The 12,517-nt window shown below is 40.7% G+C and overlaps 1 protein-coding gene across 1 annotated transcript in view; it reads right to left on the bottom strand.

The window, feature by feature from the left end:
- The window catches only part of NUF2 (NDC80 kinetochore complex component NUF2), a 51,899-nt gene that overhangs the window by 38,588 nt on the left and 794 nt on the right, over positions 1–12,517 (bottom strand). Inside the window, exons 2-7 of the mRNA XM_027835907.1 lie at positions 12,126–12,260; positions 10,803–10,877; positions 8,162–8,238; positions 6,717–6,778; positions 5,309–5,406; positions 1,079–1,152 (exon numbers count right to left, since the gene is read on the bottom strand). Of these exons, the coding sequence (XP_027691708.1) occupies positions 1,079–1,152; positions 5,309–5,406; positions 6,717–6,778; positions 8,162–8,238; positions 10,803–10,877; positions 12,126–12,248 (509 nt within the window). The 5' untranslated portion in view covers positions 12,249–12,260. The remainder of the gene's footprint in view (positions 1–1,078; positions 1,153–5,308; positions 5,407–6,716; positions 6,779–8,161; positions 8,239–10,802; positions 10,878–12,125; positions 12,261–12,517) is intronic.

Here is a 12,517-nt window from a genome sequence, read left to right as displayed (position 1 = left end):
TCTACGTCCTCAAGTGTGGCCCTTTGAGTCCAAGTTTTACAGAACAAATCCTTCTATTAAGGGGATTTGTTCTGTGAACTTGGGGATTTGTTCTGTAAAACTTGGACTCAGTCAAAGGGCCGCACTTGAGGACCTAGAGGGCCACATGTGGCCTCAAGGCCACAGATCCCCCACCCCTGCCCTGGTCTGTGACTGGTGCTTCAGCTTCCACTTTCAAATTCACCAAACAACACTATCATTAAAGGAGTCACAAGACGGCAAAGCATGGCACTCCCTTTGTTTCCTGTGAGATGGCTCATTCCTGCCCTACTTTAAACTCTTTCTTACTTTCAAATCTAAGAAGCCGAACAGAATTCAGAGAAAAAATAAGGAGGAATCCAGGCAGAAAAGACTTAAGACTTTTTCGTTTCACCACATCATCAAAAGAAAGAGCTGATTAGAGCTCATGGTCCCCTGCAGACTACTGTAGCCCAATCTGACCCTATCCTAGCTACCTCTGGAGGTGAAGAGACAGTTCAGGGTCAGGTTTTCTCTATCATTCTTGCTGTCCTATTGACCCCTCCAGACCTCTGAAGGTGATTATGACCAGAAGGAAAACAGATAAGGTCTTTCCTAAAATAGATGAGCACTAAGACACCAAGAAACAAAGAAAAACGCTACTCTTCTGGTTTAGAAACCCACACTGAAGATTTACACTTCACAACTCCAGAGTGGTCTTCTTTCTCCTATATGACTTATGAACCAGTGGTAAAGAGATAAATAAAAAAATAAATACATAATTGGGATCAACTGGTCAGAAGAAGACTCCAGAGTTAAGAGAAATACTTTCAGAAATAATTTAGAAGAACAAGGTGACAGCTCCTGGACTAAAGAATGTGACACAGTAACACCTAGAAAAGTGGTCGAAGAAGAGATTATTTAGTAAAAGGCAAAAGAAAAGCTTTTCCTTTAAAAAAGAAGAAAAAGGCTGAATTGCTTTACCCAACACTAAGAAGCAGTCTCAGAACACAACCCTGGACGCCGGCCCTCTACAATTCAGCATCGAAATAACCACTTACAATGGGAGTCTTCAACTTACTCAAGTTTCTCCAGCTTCATCAATGCTTCCTGCTGTGCTGTGTGCAGCTGCTGCATCTTGTCCACGGAGGATTTCTGCAAAACCAATTTAATGAGTTTCTACTAACCCATTTCAAAAGAACCTGTCACATAAAAATTCCAAAATGTGGTCCTTTGGCATAGCCCCCCCAATCAGAAATTATATCTACGACATGACTGGTAGCTAGTAACCAGAGACCCTTGATCACACACAGATAATCTCAGGAGAAAAACAAATATTGGATTGAAGACTCTAAAGGGAAGATACCACCAACGAGATCTGAACCTACATTCAGAAAAGCTATTGGAGGATGCAAAGGATTTGTCCTTGCCTCTTCAGATTGTTTTGAGTATTGTATTGTTGAGTATTGTATTGTAGAGCAGAAGCAGAACAAAATGGAATCCTTCATTCACTTTGGTATTAATTTATTCAACGGATATTCAACAAGCATTAAATAAGAACTACCAAGTCCAATGCACTATATTATACATAGGGAAAACAAAAAGACAGAGTTCCTGATTTCTCTGCTTATAAACCAATAAGTGTATATTTCTATCTGTTTAAAGATATAGGAATATGGTTTCTAGAGCTTATTCCTGGCTCCTTTGTGACAAAAGACCACCTCTGGTGAAGCTTCTGGCCTTCCCTACTATTTCCAGGGGTTAGAGAATACCGTTGCTGCCATTTTTGTAGACCTGAGAGATGAAAAGTGGCTGCCTAGGACCAATTTGCACATGCAATACCAAATATGAAGTAATATAAACAAACCAACAACTAAAATCAGCTATTCTAATTAGAAGTCTAACCTAATCAAGTCAAATCTAAAACAACCTACTCTGATTAGAAGTGTAAGCCTCTATTACATATCAGTTAAACAACTTAATTTACAGAACTGTGGACTTATCCTATGATACTAATATCAGTTCAGAAGACTTTAAGATTACCAAGCACCCAAGACATTTTTATAAACCTAAGAGTGGATGAGTTAATGCCCTTATTATTAAAATCAGAGAATATTAAAAGCCAAATGGGGCCTTAGGTTACGTAAGCTAACTACCACCTTAAGTATCAATTCCCTTTACGATGTTTTAAGGAGCGGGTGGGCAAGCTGTATTAGAAACAGGACTGTGGTATAAAAACACAAAGCATAATAAAACTTTTTTCTTAATTTGGAGAAAATTAAACTAATGACTAAAACTCACAAATGCTTTACTTTGCCCAATAACCACAGTACTGGGGTTTGGCTCATTTCTGCATCATCTAGATGTCCCTCTGCCCTTCCTCACTCTGCCTCTAAAACTACACCTTATAACAGAATGTTTAAAAAAAAAAAAGTGAAAGAAAAAATTCAGGAAAACCCATCAATGCACTGCACTGAAGAAGTCTAACATCCTACCCAACAATCTCTACCTGTGGACTCTGACTTCTGCCAAGGAAACTCGAAACTGTAATTTCACAATTTCCATCTTTAATACCAAAGTGAACGAAGAATTCGATTTTGTTCTCCAAAGTGTGTGTGGTTTTTCTAGATCTGTTGACTTCATTTTGCATCTGTTAATTGAAGTCTTTCCAAGCATCTCTTCATCAGATCAATGAAGCACATCGTTCCAGCACAGTGATATTCTATGAGTGCATTCATTCTTTTTCTATCTTGTTAAAAGTATCAACATACACCTTTTTCCTCTGAGGACAGCTTTTGCTGTATCCCAGAAATTTTGGCAAACATTATGTTAGTTAAGTGCTTTAATTTATAAAAATTCACAGCGTAAACAAGATTATTTTGTTATTCTTAAAGGAATAATAAACACATCTCTTAGGTCCTCTGCAGAGGGCAGGGACCACAAGTGTAGAACACAGCATGCAAAGCTACAATTTTTCAATTAGTTGATTGGTTTCCTGAATTTCTCTAAGTAGGATTTCTTTACTGTGTTCACTTTATTCCCTTCTTTTGCCTATTGAGAAATTTATTCTTTGAGATATCATCTTTCTACTTACTCTTTCTTTTCCAATCTCTTTGTAGTCCTCATGGAATTAAAGTTTCTGACATGTCAAGTTTGATCTCTGTCTTCAAACCAATGTCTGTGTTATGACATCTGTCTCACTCTTCAGAAGTTATCACTTCATAATGGAAGTAATGAGCATAGTAGCTTTGCCCCATGGTAGAAATTACCCGTGTCCCAAATACTGGGACTCAGCTCTACCTTCTGAGCTCCCCATTACCATCTTCTCACTACTCTACGCTCTTTCCTGAGGTACCACAGGGCTCTGATTTTCATCAAGCAGTGGTCCAATTTCCTTGACCCTGTAATATTTATTTAGAGGTGACTATAATTTTTTTTGATGTTTTAGTTCTCTTTCTAATTTTAGTATTATAGGTTTAACTTTTTTTTCCTCTTAAATACAAGCACACATATATGCCTGTATGAGCTAAAGTCTTGGGATATAGCTGTCTATCTGCCCCTACAACTTCTTCCCTTTGCTCCTTGTCCTACACTATGGAGCTAAGGATCAGCCTTTTCCCCACATCAGCCCTTCATATATGGCTCCTGTCATTAAGGTTTACAGAATGCTTCCTATCCATTATCTTGTGATCCTCAGCTTTCCTACAGAAGACCTTCCCAACACCTTAAAGATGAGTGTTTTCTGCCCATTTCCAAACCATGGCACACCTGCACTCTGGCTATGCCCCCTACATTCTTCCCACAGGCACTCAGATCTGCCCCTGTGAACTGAGGCTGTGAGAGGTCAACTTTTGCCTAGAACCAAGGCCCTCCCCCAGCCCTTTCCAAATCATGCCACAAGCACATCTTCCCCCTCTCTATTTTAGAAATGCTTAACAAATGCTTTATCGTTCATTAATCCATGCTCCCCAAAATGCAAAATGACTTTTACATTCATGCCCCCAAATAAAATATTTTTGGAGGAAAAGAATGGTTTCATTTTCCATCTACACTCCTCACGTGCTAGCATGATGCCTGCTGCCACACAGCAGGGGCTTAATAAATGGTGATGGAGCAGCCTTGATTCAGGCTCTACAAGTAACTCAACTGCCATGTTACAGATAAGGAACCCAACTCAGAGGGATTGCCTTGCACATGGACCCACAACTACTGTTGATGGAAGGTTTACTCCTAAATGCCAACAAGCCTCACTCTTTATTCTGCTTCTGGAATACTTCAAGGTTATCATGTCCTAAGCCACTCCCAAGTCTTCTCTTCTCCAGGCTAAACATCTCCAAATCGTTCAAAAGTTTCTTGTAACCTAATAGTGACTTCCACCTTCTCACCAAGCCCACTGCTCTCTTCTGATTATATAATGAATCCCTACAATTCTTGGCTCCAAGATGGGTGTTAGTGTGTACAGAACAAGCCCATACATGTTCTTAAGTTATTGCCTGTCTTTTTTGCCTTTTTGTTTTTTTTTTTTTTTAAACGGAACTCTAAATGGGGAGGCGGATTATTTTCAACATTCTGCCACATGGCTATTTACAGTACCTCTGGAATAAAGCTTCCAATTCTTAGCCAACCACTTAAGACCTTCCATACCTTGACTCTGGTTGACCTTCCCAGCCCTATTTACAAACCACCGAGCAAGAAGATTCTTCTTCACTGTTTCTCTAACTTATCCTACAAGTAGAACACGTCACTCTCCTGCTATCTAGAATATGGCTGGCTCTCTTTGATAGACTCACAAAATGTTTCACAGGGCTCAGAGAGGTTAAAGGATTTGTCTAAAGTGACACACTCATTAAAGGATTGGTCAAGAAGAGAACTAAGACTTAAGCCACAGGATTCTAGAGCTGTCCAATGATCCCAACGGGACTGTCATTTGCAATGGATTTTTTATCATCTCCACTCAGGGATTTCCACTCAATCTTTAAGACAAGGTGCAGGGAGTGCTTCCTCCAGGCTCAAGTTTTTCCCCTTGTATTTCTCACAGCCCTTTGGTTCCTGCCTCTTCTGTGTTCTATGTTCCATTTGGTATTTTTTGGTAGTTGTCTTATCTGCTCAAATTGATTCTAAGTTACTTGTGGGAACAGACTGTCTCAGTCAACTGGCTATTCCTCAGCGCCTTGAAAATATGGAGTTAAAGAAAATATTAAAATAAATAAAATCTCTTGCTGCTCGTTGTTTAAAAGGGTATCTACAATTCAGGAAATGTTTGTGGAAGACTGCCCCCAAAGTAAGCCAAAAAATTGACGTTTCATCTTACGTATTCCAGTAAGTGTTTCATGTACGTTTCTCGACGTGATTCTCTGAAGTGAATGAAGTTGATGATGGCGCTTAGAAATCGACATGTACGTTTTCCTTCTGAAATAGAAAGCAAGATAACGTCAGCATAAATCCGGTTCTTACAGACATCAAGACAGCCTAAAACTAGGAATTAATTTCCCAGCTGTTAGCAAAACCTCCATTCAGCTTTTAAAATAAAGAATAGTGCCACTTTCAAGGAGTTGATAACTAATCTAATTCCCCAAAATAGCTTAGATTCAACAACTACTTTCATTTTTTTCATTAAAATTGTACAGCCAACTTGCTTGTGTAGACCTAGATGTACACAGAGGGGTGATGGTGGGGTAAGAAGAGAGGAGCGGTATTTTTAAAAAAATGAATAAATCAGTCTACAGTGGTTTAAGTGGAATGGAAGCATGAAGCAAACCTTAACATCATATTATTTTTTAAATTATAATTTTCTAACAAATTAATAACTATAGAAGTATTATAAGATACAAATAGCATTACTAGAAATTCAGAAACGAGGGAAATGTCTTTTGTCTAAAGCTTTGTGTCGATTCCCCATACTGTCTTTTAAGACAGTGGTTAGTTAGGTGCTCCATTCCTTCAAATCAACGAGCATTTTGTTCAATAAGCACTTTCTACATGGCAGCCCCCTCCTTCTCCTGCCACCACCTTCCTCCAATGTCTTCTACATGCCTCTTAGCCTATACCCCCAGCGGAGACCATGTCCTGGAGGGCCTTCCACCCACCAGCATGTCCTTCTCATTGGTGATGCCTCTCCAATAATACTCTTTCAGGAAAGCTGGGCTTTACTTCACTCCCCCACTTCCTTCACAGGCTTTCACCATCTGCCCACTGCCAAGTCTTCCTTCTAGAATCCTTCTGCCCATTTCTCCAAGGGGGAGGGGGGGAGTGGTCCATCTACCCCCCCCACACCCCATTCGCACCTGTCATTTTCCCAAACAAAGGGCCCCTCCCTAGACACTGCTCCTCTATGAGTGAGGTTTTGCCAATCAGATTATAAGTTTGTTGAGGGCAAGGACAGTCTTTGCCATTATAATTTAGGCTCACAGAGCTTAGCACATAGCAAGCCCCTCACATGGCAAGCTCTCATTCATCGTATTTTGCTTTTATCTTCCTAATAAGAATCAGATTTTTTTCTTTATTGAACTAAAGAAGTATTGGTATTGGGAGCACAATGTAGCAGGGGTTTTCTTCTGCAGAAGAGGTCAGTTAGGGTTCTACAAAATAATAACTGGCATAATTTATTATTCCCTACAAATGTGAATTTCTTGATAATGAGTTTCCTATGGTACCTCTGTATGTGAAAGTAAATAATGTATTGAAGACAGATGTGGCTATGAACAAACATATCCACTTACTTGGGTACAGAATATCAGCAAACTCAAAATCGTTCACCCGACAAATGCGAAGAAAAGCCTCCCTGAGATATGGATAAAACAAAAGCATGTGTTTACTCAATTTTATCCAAAGAAACAAAGGCAGACAGTCACTAATACAACTTATCAATGACCTACACTTTGCCTTCCTCTCCCCAGCCCTTGGGATGGTATCGGTGAGCCTAGACACCAGAGACAGTTGTGCTGAGCGTGTGTGCGCAGGGCTCTTGGCTCTCCTTTTCCTGGTCAGCATTATTCCTACAGCTCTGTATTTCTACACAGTCTTTGTATTTTCACTGAGGACATGGAATCAAGAATGTCTTGGGTTTGAATGTTTTCTGACAATGTCTGGCTAAAATCACAGGCATACAGCAACTTTTCTGAGCCATAGTTTCTTATTTGTGAAACAGAGCGGAAACCAGGTGGCTCAGTGGACAGAGCAGTGTACCCAAGGTCGAGAAGACCCAAGTTCAAATTTAACCTCAGACACTCCCTAGCTGGGTGCCTCTCTGTCTGTGTAACATGGGGATAATCATCACACCTACCTCCCAGGATTGCTGTCATCATAAAATGACCTAACATTTTAGAAGCACTTTTATAAATGTGCGCTACTATTACTAAAGAGGAATAATACCTTTAGCATTAATTCACAGGTTTGTAGTAAGAACAAAATGAAATAATATATGTAAAGGGCTTTCAAAATTTTCCATACTGTTTATGGAGACTGATCATTATGTTGGTCTTGGAGAAGTACCAGAAGACTGGTAGCCACACACAGAGGATCTTGGTCCCGACCCCTGAATCTAAGGTTAGCATGTCATAACAGAAATCCCACTTGACTTGAAGCTGGAAGCCCTCAGTCTGAATCCCTGGCTCTTTCCCTACAAATCTGTGTAACTTGAGGTAAATTACTTTGTAAACCTTACATCATCTCTTATTTTAATCTGCCATTCTGAGTCATGTTAAAGCCATATGCCCACTGGTGGGCATTTGTTGACTTTCTCGTCGCCAGACAACCAGCTTTCAGGAGGATGACTGCCGCCAAAAGTGCTGACCTCATAATTTTACCTTCTGGATATGTTTACTACACAAGTATTTAAGAACAACCAAGCTATTGGTTGGGTTTTCAAAATGGTAGGTGAGGTGGGAAGCAAGGATGCCATTAGGGTCACCAGCTCACACAAAAGGATCGAAGCTGAAACTGACAACTCAAGTTGAAAGTATTCTTAAAACTTGAAACAATTGTCTCTCTCTCACAACAGAAGCTATTTAACCAGAGTACTTTTTACTTGAACTTGTAAGTCCATGAATCTAAAAATCCAAGTGGAAAAAGAAAAACAACACCTTTCCTATTGGTTTTAATTTTTAAAGGTTAGGTTGAAGCAATAGGTAATGGAAAGTTAAAAAAAACCCACAATTTTACTTACATATAAATAAACAAGTTACATAATGGTAAGAAGCCTTCCATTATCTGTGGGTACATGACTTCAACGTTCACTGGCATCTAAACACAGAAACATAAGAAAAGTCAGGTGGGCTGCAATGGTAGACAGATTCACAACTTATTTTCAACTCTTAAGAGCCTGGATCACCGATCCCACAACTTCAGTGTGAATGTAGAGCACTGTGGTTGGTAGGCAATGGCCAGGTCTACATACTTTACAGGGGAGGAAGCAGGTCTGAGGGGAAGTCAGGAAGTCCCCTTCTCAGTCCTCCAGGGCGCTACAGAATAAAGATTCTTTTTTTTCATGCAAACTTTAGCTTTCCATTAGTGACATGGTATTTGGCACTTAAACGTGTCCTTCTGGACACATAAAATCCTGCAAGCCTTTATCAGCCATCAGCCACTACTGCAAGCATATTCTCCCAGGGGAAACAGACATAAGCTTAAATGAATCAGAATCAATCAGTCAATAAAACATTTACTAAACTCCTACTGTTTGTTAGGCACTGTGCTAAGCAGCCTGTCCTTGAGGACTCCCAAACAAGAGAGGGAAGGCACTAGCATTAAGGAGGCTCGGTAGAGGCTTCTTGTAGAGGCTGGGATTCGAGGAAAGCCAGGAGACAGAGATGAAGAGGAAGAGAATTCCAGGCACGAGGGAAAAGCAGTGAAAACGTTGCAGTTAGGAGATTAAGAGACAGCTAGGTGGCACAGTGAGGAGAGCTCTGGCCCTTAAGTCAGGAGGACCCAAGTTCAAATCCTGTCTTATTAGTTGTGTGACCCTGGGCAAGTTACTTGACTCTGTCTACCTCAGTTTCCTCATCTGTAAAATGAACTGGAGAAGGAAATGGCAAACCACTTCAGTTATCTTTGCCAAGAAAACCCCAGCTGGGATCATGAAGAGTCGGACACAACTGAACAACAACAAGACAGATTGAAGGACTGAAGAATGGCAAGGAGGTCAGCGTCACTGGACTGCAGAGGGGACAATAAGGTAAAGACGGAAAAGGCTGGAGGGGCTTTGAGGGCCAAATACAAGATTTCATATTCAATTCTAATACCTAGAGTTAATTCGAGGAGAGGGGAACCTGTCCTGCAAGAAGATCACTTTGGCAGCTGAGGACAGGCTGCAAGGGGGACTTTCCATCGCAACTGAACTGGGCTTCAACTCCATGAAACAAGCTATCCCCTCTCCTGACCACTCCCCAGTGGTGGCACATAGTGGGTGCTTAATAAATGTTTATTGAATTGAATTTATTGAACGGAAACCACCTTATAGACTACCATGGTAGTCCAGGCATGAAGTGATGGAGTGGCAGCAGTGTTGGAAGGGAGAAGGCAGTATCTAAGGGTCTAACCCCAAACGCAGGCTTTGACAACAGACTGGGTATGAGGGAGGGGACTGGGACCAGAACAGCCATCTTGCCTCTTTGCTTTGTATTCTGAGATAAAGTAAGTCTCTTCCTTTCTAACCCTAACCTTAGCTTAAGCCGGGTCACTTCTACCTAGGTTTAGCAGAGCTTCCCGAGCTGTCCAGGACAAAAGTCACTGAATTCTATTGATTGAGAAAGCAAGGAATCAACATTTATTAAGCACCTACTATGCACCAGGCACAGAGTTAGGCACCGGGAACACAAAAAGAGGCAAAAGACAGTCCTCGCCTTCAAGGAGCTTGCAGTCTAATGGGGAAGACAGAGCAGAAAGTGTTTGAATTTTGTATTTTTAGACTTGGTAACCAGCACAGTGCCCAGGCATGCAGCTGATGCCTAAAATGTATCACTGATTTAATCTATAAACTAAAGAAAATTTAAACACTGAATCATTATTAACCAAAGAATCCTAAAAAAATATATGTATGTACATATATATGTATCCATCCATCCATCCATCCATGTATATATATAAAAATATATGTATTTCATACATACACATACCAACATAAAAAATAAGATCATTTGACAGAGGAGAAAGCCGAGTATCCAGAGAGGTGGCATAATGCCTTGTTCAATCCCACCCTCTGTGTGACATGACTTGAAGGCAGAGACAATTTTGTTTTTGGTCTGTGTGTCTCTTTCTCGAGGCAAGTACGACCATAGAAATGCCCAGTGAACTGAAACCAAATTTGGGTTTTCTATATAGCACTAATCATACGAAAATCACTCCATCTGGAAACACCACCCTTCTGTTTTCTGACTGTTTTCAATTATACTGCCACCTTTGTTTGACTATTCTCCAATTCAGGCTGACTTCTTGTGAATAAGCCAATGACAGAGAAGTTTGCATTGACTTACTGTTATCTCTAAAGACAGTTCTAAAAATAGTCTAATAGTTTTAATAATATCTGAATACGTATGATCTCCATGGTGGGGTTAATCCTCCCTTAAAAAATGTACCAATATCCATCTTAGTGAACCTCATGTTTGGTCACTTGAATACAACAGAAAAGGTTGAACTTCAATTGAATTGAAACAAAACGCCCATGCAAAGAATCAACTATGCCTGATGGGAAAGAGAAAAGCAGCAAGAAGATTTTTTATGTTTCATCTTAATAACAGTCACATTTCTGCAGTATTTCACACACACAGTATTTGCCACGTTATCTCATTGGAACCTCCAAGCAAACCCACCATGTAAAAAGGGTCCAGTGGAATCCCGTATACAATTTGTAGGGTTCGCAAGAAAATTCTGCGCAAGACTTCAGGCTGCAAGAGAAAAATATCTACCTTAAAAATCCATCTTTTTAATATAAAAGAAACCCCATCATTCTTATCACTGAAATAAATACTGCAGTATTTGATGGTGATTGGCATATTCATTGAAAAAGATAAGAACAATTAAATTACCCAATTCTATTCTCCCTCAAATTTATTTTCACTTTTTCCAATTGTAATACATTATAGTATGGTGAACTCTCTATATAAACAAGGAGCGCTCAAGACTTTGAATTACATTGGTTTCTTAAGCTCCCACAAAGCAGCATCATGAAAGTCAATGTATCTAAACTCCTTTAAAAACATCATATACAGATGCCTACAATTTTCCCCACTAAGAGAAATAGGGAAGGAGGTTGGTCTAGCTGGGAGCCATGCAAATTTAGGAAATGCAACACTTTCAAAAGGGAGGTGAAACATATTTTATGAAGACAGAACATAAGAAGCAGCTCAGGGACATTAATACCACCAGTGTTATTTGGTGCCCTGATTTACAAGTGAACATCTTCTTCCAGTGGGTTTAACATTAAGCAGGCCACTGAAAGCCCTACCTTCTACTCCAAAAGTAATTCTGCCCATTTTCCTGGCATGCTGAAAACTTTCCAGATCTTCTCTGAACTAGACCAATCCAGAGAACTGTCACATGAGAGAAGAAGGGGTAAACTGGAGACTGGTAAAAAGCTTACATCCAAAATGCGCATCTCAGTGCACATCCAGTAAGAATACTCCGGTCCAGACTCTGACACAGACTAGCTGTGTGATCCTGGACAAGACACTTAAGGTCTCGGGGCTCTGGGCCAGAGGCATCAAACTCAAAAGAGCCTGAGTCAGAAGAAAATGTCACTGGAAAATGTTTATCAAAATAATGTTAATTTGCGGTTTTCTAAGTCAAGGTGTGGCTAGCAGGGACCTATTTCTACTTGAATTTGACACCACTATCTCACTTGGAAAGACTGAATTATAGAGAAGCTACACATCCACATTTTGAGACAAACAACTTAGTTTCCCAAATCTAACGGCCAATGGGAACGGGAGAAAGTAGCCCCATATATCATTTCAATGTCATTTTTAAATAAACTATGTGGTGGAAAAAACAAACTCTCTGTATGAAAAAGGCTGTTGCACACTGAACAAGCAGAGGGCATTTTCTCTGGCTGATCTTAGAATAGTTTACATTACGCCCACTTAGTTCCCCAAACATCATCACATCGCACGGGCACACGCTGACATATTTAGTACCTTTGGATTTGGAAAAATATCATTCTTGGAAAGGGTTTTGCCATCAGCTCCTGTCAGGATCGAATTTTGGACATGAGTCACGATCTCTGCTGGAGTCAGTCTGGGGAAAGACAAGGTTTCCATGTTGGGGTCCTCCTGTCAGGGTGATGGGGAAAAAACAGAGCACAGATTAAAAAGTAATTGGCAATTAACAGCATGCCTCGATGGAAGCGGAGCCAGGCATGATCGGCACACCGCTGCAGGCGCGATAACGGATCTCTAACACACCGGGCACCCGGACCGAGGGCACTGAGCACACCCACCCGCACGGAAGCAGGTGCCCGCACACGCCCGTTTCTGCCCTGGCTCAGCTCGGGGGGCAGGCCGGCCTAGAACCGATCTCCTCCCCCTCC

This window comes from Vombatus ursinus, unplaced genomic scaffold, assembly GCF_900497805.2.
Source record: "Vombatus ursinus unplaced genomic scaffold, bare-nosed wombat genome assembly UNPS02014817.1, whole genome shotgun sequence".
Taxonomy (NCBI): domain Eukaryota; kingdom Metazoa; phylum Chordata; class Mammalia; order Diprotodontia; family Vombatidae; genus Vombatus; species Vombatus ursinus.
Note: the sequence above shows the minus strand (reverse complement) of the source record. Positions and strands in the feature narration are given on the sequence as shown.